This window comes from Trachinotus anak, unplaced genomic scaffold (assembly GCF_046630095.1).
Source record: "Trachinotus anak isolate AG129_WGS33_773 ecotype Australia unplaced genomic scaffold, CSIRO_AGI_Tana_v1 ptg000011l, whole genome shotgun sequence".
Lineage (NCBI taxonomy): Eukaryota > Metazoa > Chordata > Actinopteri > Carangiformes > Carangidae > Trachinotus > Trachinotus anak.
This window is the reverse complement of record NW_027273862.1, coordinates 17,768,719-17,788,786: the sequence shown is the minus strand read 5'-3', so window position 1 is coordinate 17,788,786 and position 20,068 is coordinate 17,768,719. Positions and strand designations below refer to the sequence as shown.

The 20,068-nt window shown below is 40.6% G+C and overlaps 1 protein-coding gene across 11 annotated transcripts in view; it reads left to right on the top strand.

The window, feature by feature from the left end:
* The window catches only part of sox6 (SRY-box transcription factor 6), a 135,518-nt gene that overhangs the window by 45,132 nt on the left and 70,318 nt on the right, over positions 1-20,068 (top strand). For 9 of the 11 annotated variants that reach the window (XM_071488591.1, XM_071488585.1, XM_071488580.1 and 6 more), the window contains 2 exons: positions 1,592-1,832; positions 5,410-5,620. In XM_071488591.1, the coding sequence (XP_071344692.1) occupies positions 1,592-1,832; positions 5,410-5,620 (452 nt within the window). The remainder of the gene's footprint in view (positions 1-1,591; positions 1,833-5,409; positions 5,621-20,068) is intronic. The other 2 variants (XM_071488587.1, XM_071488584.1) reach the window with 1 other exon arrangement.

Here is a 20,068-nt window from a genome sequence, read left to right as displayed (position 1 = left end):
TGAGTAAGACCAAGAACTATTAGACCCACAGACCTTGTTCAGAAAATACTTTCTCTAATGGAAGATATCATTTCCTATCTCTCAGTACCCGTCTTGCAGCAGAAAGTGCAAGGACACAATCGCACCACAGCCTGCCTCAACCTTGAGAGTCCCCTCCTCTCAAACCCCCCCAGGCAAGCTGAGGGTGCAACTAAAGTGCTGTCACACTGACCCCTGCGGATAGAGCAGGAGAAGGGGGCAGATGGTGATCAGTGATGAAATGTATTAAGAAATACCCTGAGCATTTTGTCACATAGAAACAGACCCATACCTTCACACCCCACAATTTGTCTTTCTTCTTCCTCTCTCTCACACACACAGACACACACAGACATACACTCATCCTCTAGATAAGACTAAGCCCCAAGCAGTCACACTGTAGTTTTAATGGTCAAAGTCCTGTATTTGAGAAAAATAAGCAGAACAACAGCTCAGGGAAAAGTGGATTAGGAGTTAAATAAGCTCCAGCTCCTTCTCTCCACTTCATATCAGTAGGAAGTCCATATCATCCCCTTTTTAATTTAATACCAAATGCATAATTAGATTTGCTGGCACAGTGTTTAATTTCATTCATTGTAGCACGCAGCATGAGTGCAGCCTCATTAATTGTGAGAAAAAGCAGAATTGGTTATATAAATTCTCCACCAAAAAGAGTTGGGTTGTAAAAAAAAAAAAAAAAAATTTGAATTAATACAAGTTTCTTTTGCACCTGATAGTGTATGTCAAGTGCACTCTTCTAACTCACTGTATTATTCATGAAAGATGTGAGACATTTGTGAATTTAGTCCCGCACTGTTAGCTTTTGATATTTAAACTGCTTAAGTAGGATCTATTGGCCTTGGGGAACACTGTCGCAGCAAAATTTTAATAATTTCCTAATTTGATTAGTGGAAACAAAAGAAGACAAGGTTGTTTTTGATTTGTATTTGATTGCTTTGGAGTGAAATGATAAGATGCTTGAAGGACAAAACTAAAACAAATCAACATGAGAGATAAAGGAGATTAGTCAGGTAGCTTAAAAAGTAAAAAAAAGATTATCATCAGGGGAAAAAGCAACCTTGTTTTACATCTCTGTGTACGAGGAGTGAACTTATTTCTGAGGGTTTGGTTTTTTTTTTTGTTTTGTTTTTTTTTTACTTTAAATCTGGTTGGTAGTCCCACTGCCTGGCTGACCTACTGCCTGAGTAACTGTCTTGGGGTTTGGGCCAGGACCCAAGCAGGCACAGTTCCAGTCCTAGATCAAGCCATCCATCTGCATTAAACAAAGGATTAGAGACCTCATGGCCTCCTCTAAACTCCACAGGCCAGAGCAACTACAGACACCAGTCAGGTAGAGCATTCAGTCCATTCAGAATCATCTACTTAGGTGCACCACTTACAATCCCAGTTACAGCCGTGCACACTTGAATGGACTTGCTTGGACTTGGACTTACTTCCTTGAGTCTTACATGAAATACTCAAGGAAACAGCATTCCTTTTCATGTATTGCTGAGGATCCTCATAAGATACCATTCCTTTTTCTTGACTCTACTCTCCTTTTCTTTCTTCACAGCAGAGTCATGTCTTCCAAGCAAGCCACGTCTCCTTTCGCCTCCGTGGTTGATGGGGATGACGCCATGAGTCAGGAGCACTTGTCTTGGGAGAAAGAGGAGAGTGCCGAGGCCCACGGCACACCACAGCTGCCCCTGCACAGTCTGCTCCACGGAAAAGCCCATCCTGATGAAATGCAGCCGCTGAGCAGTGTACCGCCAGAGAGCGACTGGGACAGCCTGGTGTCAGCCCAACAGCGTATGGTGAGACATGTCAACATACTTCATATAAAAAAAAACATGCTGATGCTGGATAACCACTAATACGTGACATTTCAAAAGTCTGTTACATTTCCATAAAACCTCTTTGTGTAGGTAAAAGTGAACTAAGGAGCATATTGATGTTCTTGCACATTTTAGCCAATTTTCTACAGCTCATGTATAACTATTAGGGCTGACAGTTTACTAAAGCATGGTGTGGAAATCAGTTCACAGTGTTAACAGTGAGCATCACGGTCGGCTTTAGTTATAGTCACAAGATATATTATCCTTGGATTGGTAGGGCTGTTGAGAGTGAATAACACAGTATACCTCACAAAATCGATTTGACAAACCTAAAATTTCAAGTCAACTGTAAACTACCATGAATTTCCATATAACAGAACAGACTGAGATGACACTCTGGGCTGATTTAATTTACAGACAGGTAATAGAGAGTATAGTACAGTACTGAGTTATCTCTAAAGATTCAATGAATGATTTCCAATGAAAGTAAAGTTTGCTAAACTTTGCCAAAACTGCTCATCTTAAACTCGAAACCCCTTTTCTTTCTTATTTGATGTCTCTGTGGTAGCAATGGAATAAAATTAACTGGCAATAGTTGTACGGGAGAAGAATAAATAATTAAGTAAATGGTTTTTGTTTTTTCATTTTTAAGAAAACCTCACAAAGCAGGACCATTTCAAACCTATGAGTGTGCTACTGTCCTACTGTCCTCGCTTAGGTATTCAAGATCAAGGCTCAGCAGGCGCTCATTGTTCCTGGCTTGTAAAAGGAGGCCCAGCTAATATTGTATCTATACTATAGCTCCAACCCCTTTGATTCCCTACTGTTATGGAACCCTGTGGATTCTGGGGTCTTCAAATAGGCAGCTCTGCTACAACACTAAACCAGTCAGTTATTATTAGGTTTAACAGAGGACCTCTAATTCTGCCTTCGATAATGTGACATACAATTACATCATGACTAATGGAAGGGAGTGTAGCCTTATGTGCATCCTTTAGCTTGCATTCTTGTTGCCATTAAAGAAACACGTCTTGTCCTCGGTGCGCGTGCGTTGTTCTTCCCGTTGTGTGTAAGCTACCAGTCGCCGTACATTCTAAGTGCGGAGCTGCTTTGATGTGAGCGGAGTGAAGAAGAGCACAGGCACTTGTGAGCTATAGACATGGGATGCAGGTGGTTGTCTGTGACAGACGGGTCTGAGGTAAAGAGACCCAGAGGGCCTCTGAAGTCGCTCTGCAGTTGGCCACCGACACCCTCAACACCTCAGCACTGCAGCACAACACACACACGAATAGGCTCCGTAGCAGACTGCTCCTCATGATGCTGGCGTGTGACAGTGTAGGTAATTGGGAAGCAAAGGATTGTTCAGGTGTTATGTTCATCTGTGGCACATAACAGGATGTCAATAACAGGATTTTCGCAAGTTTTAAAAATGCAAAAAGTTTTTTAATTTTTAATCAAAATTATAAATGCTACTTATAATCATTGAAATAGAAAATCTGCAGCAGTAGTGTTTACAAAGTGCCTCACAAAAATGGCAACAAAATGTCAATGACAATAAGTCCGATGGAAAAATATATATTAATTTTGAAAAAATGGAAAAAACACACAAGAAGGGACACAAAAAACCCCAAGCCAAGGATTTAAATGCAGTTGTAATTTTTTTGCACATTATACTGTAACATCTTAAGAAAATCTTCTGCAAAGGTTGTTTTGTGTTACAATGTGAGGAAAGAAGTTGTGTAGGCTAAATGATGAGCTTTGCTTAGCAGAATCAACAACACCTTTATAGAAAGTACAGGCCAAAATGTGATCTTTTAAAATAGATCTTTCACTGAGATAAACCAGGCAAGCAGACATCAAATTAACCTCAAGAAATATGAAGGGCTTAAACAAGTTTGACAACATACTTGAGTACATCTCATCATAAATGATGGCTATTCTAAATGTCAACGGTTGAATGAATGAGCATCTCTATATTATTGTCTCCTACAGCCTTGATCTTATGTCATAAGGAGAATCTCAACTGATATATTATTGCACTTGTAAGGAGTGTAAATGTTTCAGCTTGGATTTATGTTAAGAAGTTACCTAAAAGGAATGATGAGTTAAAGAGTAAGTGAGAGGAAGGTCGCACAAAGAGAGTAAAAAGAGAAAATGAGCAAAAAAAAAAAAGAGAGAGGAAGGTAAAATGGAGGAGGAGAGGGAGAGATGGAGAGAAGAAAAGGGAAAGGCATAAGGCGAAAGGAATGAGAGTGTTGCCTTTGCTGATTACCTGACTCCACTGCTGTGCCATGCGTCTGTGTGGGCTGTGCCCTGAACCCGCGCCAGCTGATTAACCCAGCACTGCTCCACTCCCCTCAAGCACTCTCCACTGTCTCTGCCACACTGCATAATCATCCAACACAGGGCTGGGAGGTGCGGAGTAGGCGGGTCGGTCGTGCCACCCTGGCGCTTGGTACCAGACCATCCTACACACCACTGCAACTCTGCCTGGGGCTCGACATGCCACGCAGGGATGAGAAATTGGCACTGTCAACTTTCCTGCCCAGTTTACCGCATTCTTGACTTTTTATTTAGGATTGTCAGTGGCTCCAGACATGGTTGTATCATTTAACCCTGCTGTATTACACTCTGTTATCACACTGCTGTTGATTAAAGCTCACTTTTCCACGATAGGTGTGCAGTATGTGTTGGATACAGATGTGTGTCGTGTTTATTCTCTTCACTGTGAGGGCCAGAGTTTAAATCAGAACTAACTGTTCCCTCGCTGGGGAACAGGCTGCAAACTCCTGGCTGCCTAGCTACTTTTCTGCATTCTCAGACTCCAAAAACCATAATTAACACCACCTTCTGTCAGACACAACCCTCAGCCATGGTGAATGTGTGCTGACTGTACACTCCCATGTGCAGAGTTTTCTTTCCCTCTCTCTCCCCCTCAAGCTCTCTCCCATTCTTCTCCCCATTTCCTTCATGTCTCTGTTTGTGCACAGGGAGCACTCAGCCAGTCAGCCAGAGATAGGACCCTTAGTTAAATACTAAACCATACAGAGGTGGGACTGAAAAACAACAACAGCTTGAGACAGGACACAGATGTACGATGGCTCAAGGCACTCAGCTGAGAATAGGTCTCCAGTAGAAAATGAACAAATTACACAGCAGTCACCCTAACACAAATGCACACTCAAAAGCAATTTGAGAAATTACAGTTGGGAGGTTTCTCTGTGTAGTCTATGCAGATGAAAAGTAAAGCCTGTGCACATTATGGATATGCCCTATGAAAGTATACCTCATCATTTCATCTCAATTTTTCACTTGTCATAACTCATTTACCGGTGCAGATAGCTCTGTTGAAGAGGCTGCTGTAAGAAAGCCAGAGAGGAGCCATTTGGTATGGTCAAATCGCCCCTGAGCTGCAAACACCTAGCAATCACTGCATTTGAATGAAAACCTGTCAAAAAGCTCAATGGAGCCCTGACAGAACACAGTAACACCCTCATCATTTAATACAAATCCCATCCCTTGTTGTCACCCCTTCCAACTCTTGTTTGTCTTACAGGAATCTGACAGCAATAAAGTATGTTCCCTGTACTCCTTCCGGAACAATTCTACTTCCCCACACAAGCCGGAGGAGGGGGCCCGGGAGCGAAGCGACCTGCTGAGCGGATCAGCGTTTGGAACTCCGGAGCGCCGCAAAGGAAGCCTGGCAGATGTAGTGGACACGCTGAAGCAGAAGAAGCTGGAGGAGATGACAAAGACAGAGCAAGACGGTACGGTGTGTGTGTGTGTGTGTGTGTGTGTATTTGTGTGTGTGTTTAGGGTATGGGCTTACAAATACCTTTTTCCTCCTACGTGCGCCTGATCATCCTAAATTTTTCCCTTTTTCTTTTTATAATTTTCTGGCTTCCTGACTGTCCACCTCTTTTCTCTTGTATCTCTCCGTCTCATGCGGGAACACACAAGCTGGGAATTCTGACGTTACAGTGTTTCCAGTTTGTTCTGAACCTCTTCCAATGTGACAAAGACTGTGTGGCAGTGCACCTCAGCATAAGTGTGGTCTTCTCCTGTGCCAAGCCAAACTCTTTGACTATAAAACTCATAGTGCTGACCTGATGCCAGGAACATTACCTCTCTTTATTTTGCTACACACAGAACACTTTTCACTCTGCACAGTTGTTCATCAAAGTTTGCTACCCACAAACAACCCAAGCTCTTCTTGTGGATTTTACCTGTTTTGTCTGCCTAATTAATTCATCTTATTTAACACACCATGAAAATTTCAGTTTTTATTTTCTTACTATTACTAGGAGAAGAAGATTGTTAGGTCTCTGTCATATCTGCACCCCATTTCACCCAGCTTCCCACAGCCTGCAGTCTATCAAGAGTATGGTGGAAAAACAAATATTTGAAAGAGCTGCTGAAACACATCCCCCTTCTTAATTAGGGCTGTAGTAATATAACTACATCCAATCAAATGTTGAACCCCCTTGGGAATGCATGTGTCTCATTTAGTGTCTGGGGAGCTCTTAGCTTAAGCACTTCATCAGACGAATAAATTAGACCTCTGTTAGCCTAAAAATAATTTGCCACTTCTTTTTTAAGTGTTCGTTTGGTGATCTTTGTATCATAGCATCACAGGCCTCTCAGCAGATAATCATTTAGTCACATGGCTATATGGGGACTGATTATTTGGTGGTGTTGTTTAGATAATAAAAGACAGAACAATCAGTCTTTATTCATCTGAACACCAATAAAGCGGAGATCATTAAGAGAACTGAAAAGTTTGGATTATTGAATTGGATCAAAATGATCAACAAATGGCAAAATGTATTTGAAACATTAAAACATTAAACATGCCAGTGCACAATCTCATGCCAGCATTTTTATGACTCAGATCCATTATGTTTTCAGGTCGTCCGTCCGTCTGTGCCATTATTGTGAACACGATATCGCAGTACTGCCTTGAGGAAATTTCTTCAAATTTGGGACAAAGGTCCATTTGGACTCAAGGATGAACTGGTTAGATTTTTGGTGGTCAAAGGTCAAAGGTCTCGGTCACTGTGACCTAACAAAACACGTTTTTGGCCATAACTCACAAATTAATATGCTATGACACAATTTAACACAAATATCTCTTAGGATTAAATGATGAAATGATATTTTGTATCAAAATGGTCAAAGGTCAACTTCAACGTCCTAATACTCTACAAAAACTCTTCTGGCCATTATTCAGTGCTGTAACTCAGGGAAGTCAGATTGTGTCTTTATTTCCTGCAACTTGGCTGGTGGGCGGAGGCACACAACCGCGACGTGTAAATACTAGTTTTACCATTTGTTCCCAGTGAGGCTATTTATACTGTAATCAATACCTTTTATATTATTTAATGTCCACTGATATAGGCAATTTACCAAAATGTATAATACAACAAAATCCAAAGGCAAAATGCCCTTATGAATATAACAATATCTCTGCAATACAATACAGCAGATACATCTACCTCTTGCTCTAGTTTTCTTCCACACCAACAGACATGTATATCAGGGACATGTGTTCTTGCCACTGGGCTTAGATCCCCCTGCCAACAGCACCTTACAGGACAAATTTTGATTAGTAAAAAAAGGAAAGCGGTTCCGCTACTAGATCTTTGTTTTACCCTAAGGTAAGAATATATTTCATATGTGTCTTGTTTCTTGCAGAGTTGATTTTCAGGGCAGTGCTCTATGTAGCGGCGGCGGGTGTTATGGTAATGAGCCCCAGCTGGTGAAGGCTGGTTGTTGCAGTAATTTAAATGGTCAAGTGCAGCTTGTAATCCAGGGCCGTATGTTAGCGCAGGGAGGAGAGGGTGCTTTAGAGTGCCATACAGCTGTTTTAATCTCCTGTTAATAATAGAGACTTGGTCTGCCTCATGCGCTGTGTATCATCGCCACCAAAATAAACTCCCTTGTTGCAGGAAATTAGTTTCTGAGCAGGGAACACAGCAGAAGACAAGAGGCTCACAAAGTTCAGTATGCTGTCCCCAAGCTGCAGGAACTGAGAGCTACTCTGTTCACGAGAGCACTTGAGGAAGCTTCAGTGGTGATGATCAGTGATTACTGTAAAATGGAGGGAGAGGGACTCTCAGAAACTGTCAAAGGAAAACCTAATGGAAACCTTTGACAAATCATAATCTTATGCCTTTGTTTATGGAGTGAGACACAGTTGGAAAATGAAAAGGGCAGGATTATCCTATTAAAGAACACACAAGAAGGTTGGAGAAGCCATTTGTTGTCTTAATGATGTTGCTAATGTAACACAAGCAACAGATGAGCTAAATATAAGCATGACAACTGTTGTGTCTCATTCTGCTGCTTTGGTGCCTGCCTGGTCGGGATCACCGGGGTCCTCAGAGACTCTTAACCATCTGCTACCATTCTTCTCTGGGCTCGCTTGTCTGGTCAAGAAAGTTCATTGTCCTGATGCAGGATAAACAACATGACCTCAAGTGCAGAGGCAAACAAATGGTCTGTGCTACATTTTTTACACAATAAATTGCTCATACTGTATATAGAAGGTGAAATTCAGCTTAGATTCATGTTAACACTGGTGGAAGCTTTGGGTTGCTGAAAAGCTTTCTGGATGTGGTATCCAAATATTGCTGACTGTCTTTATTGGCTGTTTCAGTGCTTCTCACAGTTGAATTTTATAGATGTGATTTTTGTTATGCTGTGAGGAACATAGCTCTCCAGATATCTCACCTTTTCAGTAAAGTGAAACTAAAAATACAGTAACTGGATGGTTAGGGCTAAGTGGGAAAATATTTTTAGCGGGTTAAGACAATACCTGAGGAAATACATTAATAAATAGTACTATTCTGAGTTTCTTCTACTAATATCCATCATTCAATTAAAATTATTGGCCAGTTTCCTTCATTGGCCATGACGCTTTATAAACACTATAACAATAGAGGCACTTCGCAGTATTGTAGGTATAACTCCTCCATCCTTTCATCTCCATATAGTTGTACCCTTTCACCCTCTCTATCCTTCCACCCTTCCTCTCCATTTCTGGTCCTTAAAGTGCTTTAAGTGCTTGTGACTGTGCTAATGAATGAAAATGTTCCCCCAGCAGCGAGCACTACATTTAGCTGAATAGTCACCTTTGCTGTAAAAGCTCTATTAGGCTCAGTTGCCAGCAGGGCTAACGATTGTGCCCCATGTTTATTTACTAGGTATTGTAAATGCATTATTTATGGATAAGTCTCCAGACAGCACTTGTCAAGAGTTAAAAATGTCAGTATAAAGTATTAGAGGAAAAAGAAAAATAGCCACCATTATAAAAAGCCAAGGTGACCTTGATTTGATTCACATGCAATTAGAACAGTTTAATATAATGCACTAAAGTATGAATCAATACCGTGCAAGTCAACACAGAAATACTTTGTGTGTTGAGTCTTTATGATCGTCCCCAAGACAAGGACGAGTAATTGGGTTTCAGCTTCCTGTCTTAGCTTTTAGGGATTTTCCTGGGCTCTGTATCTACTTGTTGAGTCTGTGCCAGTTCAACCAACGCTGAATTATATGCAGTTATGTATTTTTGTCATCTATGTGTTATTGAGTATTATGCTGAAACAAAGGCAGGCTAATTCTTTCTTTTAGGAAATAGACCTGAAACAAAAAAACAAAAAACTAAAAAACTGTGAGATGATCTCAACCAAATATACATGTTAGTTTTAGAATTGTTTCCTATTGCTGTTATTGTTGACTACAATAGGTGTGGTATCAAGATTCACAGCTCAGTTCCCTAGATGCTGTTGAGAAAACAGTGCTACATGTGATCCAGGGCCATACACCCTGTGAACAGGTGTGGTCTGAGGACATGTGACACAGCTGTTAAACTGACAGTGGAGGCTTTTCACATATAATCTATAGCTTTAACCTATAAATAAAAATAACCCACATCTTCCAGCTCTCCTTCTAGAAATATAGGCAACCAGAAGGTCAAATTTATCACGACTGAAATACAAAAAAACACAGAAAGAGGATGCCCCTCCTTAAGGCTACAGCTGTTTTAGAGTGGATTCAGTATCTGCTCAAGCAGAATATTCAACACCTGGAGCCCTTTGACAGAGTCATGGCTAATTAGCTTACCAAAGGGGAGCCATACCACCATTCAGTGAAACTGCAACCCCTTCTTTAATCTCAGGCAGAAGGATATTTAATGATTACAGAGAAAAGAGTTCTCCTATTACAGCGGCAGGTGACCTAACCATTGCTTGTGACAAAAAAAAAAGGACAACATGGCCTGCCACTGGGAACTAATTGTGTCTGGGCATAGGGTTATGTGTGTACTGTATGTGCTTCCATGTTATCACTCAGACGTCTCTTCCTATCCCTCTGCCTTCATCACCTCTTCTCTATTTGTAAGTGTAATCCCCCTGGCAAGGATGTGTATTATCACTGTATAATGATTGTGCAGTAGGTTGAATGTGGGGGAGTGATCAGCATTGTGTGCGTAGCCCCAGGTCATTATCCTCTATTACAACAGGCCATGTAATGAGATTCAGGGATGGGTGAAAGCTTTGGAAGAGAATAGGATCTGCTCTAAACCTGTGGTCTGATTAGCACTGATGAACTCTTGACTGTGTTGTAACACTGTCCCCTGTCAGTGTCACAGCCCGTGCTGCCTTTACATGGAGGCTCACTGGAAATTGGATGCAGGTGCTTAACAGCACAGACAGATTTATTTTTTGGAAATTTATTTAGTTAGTTATGTAGCATTTAAAATCAATTTTACAGGTTTTCTGAAGTGTAACTACATTTAATGCTGTATATATTATGCATTATGTTTATAAAATACCCCTTCCCTCCCCCCAAACCGACTGATGACTTTCTCCCCTCCTCTTTTAGTTCCCTCCTTCTCCCCTCTCCTCTCATCCCAGCTGCCATGTCATCTGGTTCTGCTTTATCCCACCTAATTAATAGGAATCTTTGTTATAATGATCTGAGCATGAGCCTCTGACTCTATGCATATGCAATGAGGGTTGGAGATCCAGTTGCCTTGGTTGCAGATTTTGAGACATTTTTCACACATAGCTCCAAGCTGCATGTGAGTGCAGCATCCTACCGGACAGCGTCAGGCCAGGACCCTCCTGGCAGGACACATACGCTGGCCAAACATCAGTCAAGAACAATCTCTCCTGTGTGGCATGTTCCCATTTCCTTTAATAATCTGTTGTTTATTCTGTCAACATGATTTGAGCAAGCTACTTATCTTGGTGCAAGTAATCTATTTGATCAAATAGCCGATATAGTTTTGTGTGTGTATATGTGTGAATGCTTGCATATACAGTATGTGTCAGTGGGGGCCTACCTCTCTCTGTCTCTGTGTGTGTGTGTGTGTGTGTGTTCTCTCTTGGCCTGTGGCATGGTGCACCAGCCCAGCGGAGCAGCGCTCTGGTCTGTCACTTTTGTTTGAATAGGTAATGTAGATCTGTTCAGGCTGAAGAGACATGAGCTGGAATCGCTTGTTAAGACACATGATCAAAAGCGGCTCTCTGCTCTCTGCCAATCAACCCTCTTGTCACCCTGTGAAGCAGACGTTAAATAGATTTTTCGGCTGTATGCCGCGGGCAGCCTGCCAGCCTGACATGTGAACTTTCACAAAAAAGATTCCCTGCCCCTCACTCCTCCCTAATCTCGCTTTCCCATCCTTTTCCTTGTTCTCCAGTTTGGCTTTGCCCTTTTTCCTTCCTCTGTCTCTCCCCTTTTCCATGTTTCCCCTACGGTCTTGTGACCCTTACCTGAAACAGGCCAATATTTTCCCCCTGCCTATGATTTCTGTCTTACTCTCCGCTGACAAAGTTGTTCCTTTGCCAGGCTGAAATCAGAGCCCAGGGCTAAATGGAGTGGCTGTATGAGGGGAATAGGGAACCCAGAGTGCCTGGTCCACTGCTGAATTATGTATTTACTATCTGTTCCAAAACAGAGCCCTCACATAACACAGACACGTCCCCACTGGACGATGGAGGCCAACACAGGTTTCACTTTACACAAGCTAAGATATAGAGTTTGTTGCCCCTTTCAAAACGGGAACCCTTTCTGCTGTCTTGCTCATTCAGATGACAAAACAAGCAGCTGCTTCTTCAATGTGCAATTCTTTGCATTCAAGATCACCTTCCCCAGTTCTCATATTCCGATTAGTCAACAGTAGCAACTGCTGTGGAGCATTCCAGGGGCCATCTTCCTGGGTTTCAGCTGTTGAGCGTGTCCCCTGCACCCATGTAGCACAAAACTCCCATTGTGATCCTGGCTTACTGGCTGCACAGGAACCCCTTGATAGGAGGAAACGGGTGTCTCTGAGAGACAAATCACAGCCAGGGTTGCACAGAGGCTTGTTTGTCTTTACATACTCACACACCCACACGCTAGTTGTAGTTATGTCTCACCAACTGCATTTATAATGAACAGCATATAAATATATATACGCAGTCAGTGACATCACATAGCAATTTGAGAAATATGTGAAATATTACTTTTTGCTGTTAGAAAAAACAATAGATTTGCCTCTGTGGTGTATGTAAGTGACTAGATGAATAAATCAGAGGCAGTTTGTGATGGCTCGACTGTTTTACCGCAGTATTTGAAGGGGCACAGAGATGGTGAAACACTGACACATAAGAAGCCAGAAGTCATTAATGCTACTATATTTGTCATTGGGCTGTAAAGCCTCAATTTGGGAACTATCAGCCTGGTTCTTCAGTTTAAAGGAACATGAAGAAGGACATATATATACACACACATACACTTCATATAATCCGGAGAGAGGAGGAGGAGGGGCTGAGGCAGTCAGAAATGGGAAGAACAGGGGCTATTCCACAATGGGATGGGGGGCAGTGGGAGCACACATGTGTCCTGCTGTGTGTGTGTGTGTGTGTGTGTGTGTGTGTGTGTGTGTGTGTGTGTGTGTGTGCATGAATGCCTGCATTAGGGTTACACTGGGAGACTTGTGTGCCAGCTCAGTATCACTGTCCTAGCTGTCGCATTCAGCTCCTAAGCATTCTCCACACATAACTTGACAAAAGAGCCGGTGTCATCTGACCAAAGATCAAAATAGTGCGAGTGTAACTCACACTCTGGGCACAGACAGCTTCTGTGGCCTGCTAATGATTTCAGAGCACATTGCAGGCTTGTTCTGTAAGTCAGCGGTACGTCAGCCATCCAGCCAGGAGATCCGCCTTGACACAAGCAAACATGACAACTAGTGTAGATGCAGCCTATTAACATATTTGCATTGTTTTTCCCCTAACAGCAAGCATGAATGTCTTACACCAAACTTTGACATGTTGCCTCTTGAACAAAGAGACTCTTTAATCAGTTGTGATGAAATAGATGTTTCCTCCCACTCGATGCTTTTTCTTTCTCCTTGTTCAATAACATTACATGTGCCAGGAGATGTGATGAGGATGTCAGAAGAAACGAGTAGAAATGTGTTTTATTGCACTGCAAAGCCTGAGCGCCAATGATGATAATCATTTTACGAACGTCATCTCGCTTTGAAAGTACCTCCAGTATAATTTTTAAGTCTGCACCAGATGAGCGGTTAATATGCTTTCAGACGACATTGTCAATTGCGTATCACAATGTTCAATCAATGGGTATGTTATCATTTGAAATTAGGATATGTTGGAGTGGCTTTTTGTTATTCTTGTCCTAATTCGCATAAAGCTGGAAAAAGAAAAGTGGATCATTAGACTCGATACATCATTTCACTTCCTATAACCTTTATTGCACACCTCCTCCTCTGACATTTTTTCTGGGTAGGTGGCACTTTGCTTCAACAAAGGCAATACTGTAGGCCTGTTGCTAGCTTCCCTGTTGTGAGCTGGACCAATGAGCTCAGTCGCTCATGAGAAGCAAATTTCTCCATCTTTGCCCAGCAGGTCTTAGTCCATATGGCTCTGTATACCACAGAAAGGGAGTGGGCCTATTGAAAAGAAAAATACAGCCTCTATTGTTGCTGAACCAACTTGAACAACAGCACATTAAGACACTTAGCTGTGGGTAAATGAACAGGGTTTTCAAGGAGCTGGAATGCTTAACCTTTAGAAGTGCTATGGTTACCTCATCATTTCTCTATCCAATGGCAAGGCAAGAGTCAGAATACTGCATTCATTTTTAATTTTCTAATGAGTTTTACTTGGTCAGTTGATCAAGCTGTAAAAATGTCAGTTCTATGATGACACAGTGTTACAAAAGATGACAAAAAGATGTCTGCTAATTCTTCAAACTTTTAAATTGTAAGAGGTTTTTGTTGTGTGCATGCAGCTCTTTTTTCTTCTCACAGAAATGAATAACATAATCTAAAAATAGTGACCTTTGGTGTTATAGTCCAGTAAGCAGTGTATATGCATCCTGAATTCTGGCATCTCAGTAAACAAAGTTGGCTGTGACATTCAATGAATGATCAAACTGCAGAACTAGAAATTAATAATGCTCTCACTGTGACCTTATCTTTTTTTTTCTATTTACTCAAACTATACAGTTTATTTAGACATACACTTTAGCAAAATTCAAAACATTTAGAGTATGCTGTGTGACCAAAAGTACAGAATATTAGCCAGTTTATTCTTGTAATTTGTGCTTCTTTAATATCTCATCTTATGGTTTAATCTCTGAAGCGCATCGCCATCGTCCAGCGTTTATGATGAAATAAAGTTTCGATGTCTATACCAGACACTTGGCTTCACTGCAAATTGTAATGCATTCATGTGGATCCTATTAGTCTCTTTTTGTCCTTGTAGAGTCAGACACCCATTAATTTACTAAATCACACTGAACAGCCATGATCACAGTACTCCACGTATTCTTCACACATCTATTAATTTAACATAGATGAATAAATGTGAATGTTTTCGAGCATTGATTAGCAGGCAAGTTTATATCTGACAGTTAAATTGCAGGGTACCCAAAAAAATCTCTCCAATGCAAGGTACCCAGTAATTTAATTTTTGTGTAAAATTATTATAATTTATTACAGTGTGTGGACCCTAATGATTACCGACATCAAATGGAAATTATAAATTGAAATCAAGTCCACATATTTCTCCTCATAATGTTCATCTTCACAAGTGCTGATCCCCTCATCAGCACCACTGAAATTCCAGAAGTAATGTCTAGTTTTTCTTTCTAATAAACCAAACGCAGGCATGCTTGCACACACTCAGACGCATTATATCTTTGTTTAAAAAATGTTTTTAATCAGTGTCGCACTTTAGATACTGTCCTTTATAAAGGGCTTATTAGGCTTATTATTATTACACTGCAATTGTATAAAAAAAATAGTATTGTCATAAATTGTTTGTGTTTTATCTTTCTCCATTTTAATAAAATCTCCACTTCTCTTTGACCTTGTCTGGTTCAAAGAAGTAATTGTTTGTTTTTCCTGATGAATTTTAGAGTGCATTGTATTAATAGTTATGTTCAATAGAGTCCCTCTGCTGTCTGAATAGAGATTTTAAAGCAAAGGAAGGGAGACGAGAGGGAATGAAAAGTTCATTTTGCTATCCAAGCATTTAATGGTCCTAGTTCTTAAAAGTGACCTTGTGGGGTAGAGAGCGAAGCAGCACAGCAGCTCCTTCCAGCTGCACACATGGCATCCATCGGGGGCACAATCACGCACAGTCCCAACACCTCAGGCTCGGACATATGTTGAGTTTTATTTCATTCTTCTGACATTAATCCTATTCACCAGCTGTTCTGCCAGCTGCCACTCTCCGGCTTAAGGGGAGATTGCAGTTTTGGGGGCTCTGAGTACTGGTTTATCTTGGCTCCTCATCTCCTCCTCACAAAGTTTTGATTGTTTTTTTTTTGTGCCCTCCTTCTACTTCCAGGTTTCCTTGAGTTGCATACTTCACTGCAATCTTTCTTTCTCTTTCAACTTCTTTGCTTTTGTTTTCCCTTATCTAATTTGTATGGATAAAAGTGGGTTAACACTACAGTTTCAGTTTGACTCTTGGCTTTTTGTGGCCCAAGCCCTCTAAAAGGCCTACAAGTCTTCTGTAGTATTTCTTCAATGTATGTTAACATAATATCCACACACTATTTACTGTTAATAATATATTACACAATAGTTATATCCAAGACCTTCTTCAAGGAAGTGATGTACAGAAGTTAGTGATGCACAGCACTTACCAGCATGCAGCACACCAGTCTCTTGTCTGCCCCTCAACTTTTCCCACTCTTTCTCTCAAGAAAAAATGTGTAAGGAATCACAGCGCTGAAACCAGCTCACCCCACAGTCATCTAACGGCATTTCTGCAGGATTAGCCTGTACATGGCCTCAGCCTGTACAGTTATGATTATTGACATATTGGGTCTGACATATTTCACGTTTATGTGCATTGTCTGGAAGCATACTCAAGTGTTCTCAATGTCATTTCTGCTGAAGTACGGCCGGGCAGTCTGCGAGCAAGGGCCGCAATGAATTGATCATTGCTCACTGCTCACTTTAATAATTCAAGCCTGATTGCCACAGAGTGCCGCAGTAAAATGGATTGGGAGAGGTCACATGCTGCTCAGCTCAGGAGGTGACGCCTCTTGGGGATGGTTAATTCATATATGCTTGATAGACATGTGTCCTATTTAGAGAGGTCAGGGTGCTGTGTGTGTACACAGCTTCTCAGAATGGCCAGATCAACACTGTGGGATTAACATGGTGGTCAGTGCAGATAAAGGGAGGGATAAGGGAGAGGTTCCTGGTCACATAGGTCAGTATATTTAACTGCCTGAGGTAAAAGCTCAAACACTCAAAAAAAAAAGTTACCTGCACATTGCATCTGTTTCATCTCACTTAAACTTGCACAGATTGTAATAGTTTTGACCTATGGCTGCATGTGTTGAGGTCTTTCAGTTCACTTGGCTTTCAACTCTGCAACCTTCACTTGCCTTTGGAATAAATACAGGGGATACAATTAGATAGAGAGGAGGTACAGTAAGAGGTAAGGAAAAAAGGATGGAGGGAAGGAAGTATTGGAGCAGAGGAAGCTTTCTCCATCACAATCTCAGATGAAGCACATCTCATCAAAGTTACCTACAGTATATTTATAGCAACTGTTTACATGACCAAATAAGGTGACTAACAGAGATGTTCACCAAGTGGAATAATGATTAGGTGTCAGTTAAAGAAAGCCCACCACGAGGTGCAGGTGCTCCACAATACACTGACATGTCTCAAGGAGCTGGACCTTTTTATTTATGCATACCAGCACGAGTAATTACATATTAAAAAGCTGGAATTATTTAACTGCACCAAAAAGTCTTCTGGAAATGGTAGAGGTTATTAAAACTGTTGACAACGAGGAAAGGTAATTGCCTGAAAATGAGCGACAACGCACTGTTGTGCTCAGAATGTTTTTTCCCCCCAGCTCCCTCTTTAGCGTTTGCATTGTGCAGCATCACCCGGGTGTGTAACCTATTGCGTTCCGATTGCTCCCTTGCAATTAGTGCCCTTTTTGTCCTCACTTCAATAACGCCATGATTATGGAGACTTCAGGAGTATTTGCAGCATCCAACAGCTGTTGTCTCAGGGACTACCGGCTGAATGACAAAAACATGTTTTCTCTCTGCATTTCACTTCCCTGCCTGCCTCTTGTAATTATTATGTTTTATTTGGTGTGATGATGGGGTCTTGTTTTTAGTGTGTCTGTGATTAAGATATTCAAAGGACTCCTTGGAGTATGTCACAGTTCTTTTCTTTTTTATCAATCTCGACTTTTGATTTGTTTCCCGTGCAGCGCAGAGTGGATGGGAAATTAGACGTCAGCCTATCATTGTCTGACTGAGATTCTGAGAGTATGATCTTTTAGACAGAAATTTATGCCTGAATTAAAGAAAGATATTACACCCCTACACTGAATGTAGGAGTGAGATTTAATAGCTGTTTTTTCTAAAGCTATTTAAGACATTGCAGTTTTCTTTATGTTTTAGAATTTAGACACATAGTTTTTACATGTGTAATCACATATTACAGTCACCATTGGAAGTAAATGAAAGCACTAATATCATATAAAGGAGTCATTAAAGCATAATTGAGGACTGGATAAATCTTCGAAATAACAGTGATTTGTGTAAACTAAAACTACTGTCAAACTAAATAACACTGGATATTCCTCATGCACTTACTTTATTAGATGATAAGATTCATTAGACATTTTATCTTGTAGGATGTCCAGACTGACATTCATCAACATATTATAATAAACAACTATATTTCCAGGACAAGATCCTAAAAGAAAAAAAAAAAAATTCAGCTTTCTCACATATTTTACAAATGTTTTTTTTTTTTTTTTTTTGGTGAACATGATATTAGATATAACAAATATCTTAGTTACCCACTGTTTTCAAACAAGTTGCAGCTAACCCAGGAGGTCTATAGCGATGCTAAAGAAGCTTGTTTAAGGAAATTATGGTTACTGGTGGGTCAAGTTTCATTCAATTTTTTTCTGCAAATGTAGTTTTCATACTGTGAATCTTCATATTTTGAGCAATTATTCCATATGTCTAAATTGCAAAGTTATTTTTATTTCGTGACACTGCTTAAAGTCACTCTTTATTTATTCTTTTCTTTTTTTTTCTTTTTTTTTTTTATTCTTCAGTTTTTTTTTATACTCCAGTTCATAGATCTTCCTAATGCCCAGTTTAATGTTCTGTGGAGGTTTTGGTTCTGCTTGGCTATAACTGGATTATGACAAATTGTAAAATATGTGCTCCATTCAAGCTGAAGCTTGTTCAGAGACTCTAAGCCCCATTTCCTCTGTTTCTCAGCCCCTCACTGCAAACAGTACTGTTTCACTGTTTGCCTCACTGTATGGGCCTCTGCATTATGGGGAGGAAATTATGTATATGGTCAGTGTCAGTTGATCATTGATTTGGTAATTACATGTTTCCCCTTGAGGCAGGGACAACTGATATACAAGGCCAATGCTAAAGGGGAGGTCTCTGAGTCTGTTATCCATGACTTACGGCTAATTTGACTCTCCTTGATAGCCTTCTTTTCTCTGCCAACGGCTTTTCAACACAACAAACACTCAAACACAAGTATCATCTTTCTCCCAGGAGAATAGTGCACACAGAGAAGCTCAGAATGTGGTGTCAGGCAGTGGAAGCGTTTTCATTGCTGACAACACAGGGTAATAAAACACCCACTGCTGCATGTTGTAACAAACCATTTTTGAGCTTTGAAGCGGTCATGTTCTTTTGAAACATGATGGCGTGTTTTGTTGCATCAACGCATTTAATAGATTAAACCTTTTAGAGATTGAAAACATTGATATGTAAAAGTGAAGATGGCCTTTTTGCCCAAGCAGTGCTGGTATATTTGTGATCTTTAATACACACAATGGACTTCATATCTCCACAGCAATCTCGAGAGCCTTTTGAAAATTAGTGTGTCATGAATTTTTAAGATCTGCTTTATTACCGTCCAATCCAGTTCCAAAGTGACAAGATTTGATTTGTTTGTAACTGTGTTCATTTGTCTAGTTGGTGTTTCACCAACTAAACATTCATTGTGATTCAAGCTTTTCTACAGTCTGCAATGATCGTTTGAATGCGCTACTCTGTAGAATATTATTGTTTTTTGCATTAAAATGTCAGCAAGATAACTATTGGAGCATACTATATGAGTAAAATACACAGAGAAACAGACAAAGAGCAGAAATCACAACATATCCATATTTTCCTTCAAGTCTGTCAGTGAGTCAGTCACTAAAGATATAGGACAGAGAGTTTGAATTAACCTGCCTCTAAGCTTCACTACTGTGGTTTACAGTGAACATGATATTCTGGCAGCCCTGACTGCCAGGTGCTGAAAGCTTTGTTTATGTCACACATCAACCTAGTAACATTCTTTTGTTGAGATTTATGAGGATCATTAGTTTTGTTTTTAATACGGTTAGAAAAAAAAAACAAAAAAAAAAAAACAGCAATAGCCTTATCTAGCCAACTCATCTTGGCTTTAGGTGTCTCAATCCTGTGCCTGTTCACCCACATTAATACAATCACAGAATACCTGCATAGGAAAGCTGTATACCAGAGATGACAGCACTGATAGGAGATAAACAAACTGAATCTGACAGTATTTTAAATCAGTGATGACTATTCACTTTCTTTTGAGTGCCACTTGGAAACTCTCAAAAAATCTCAGGAAAGGGTTCAATACATTCTTCCTTCTATACAGCACC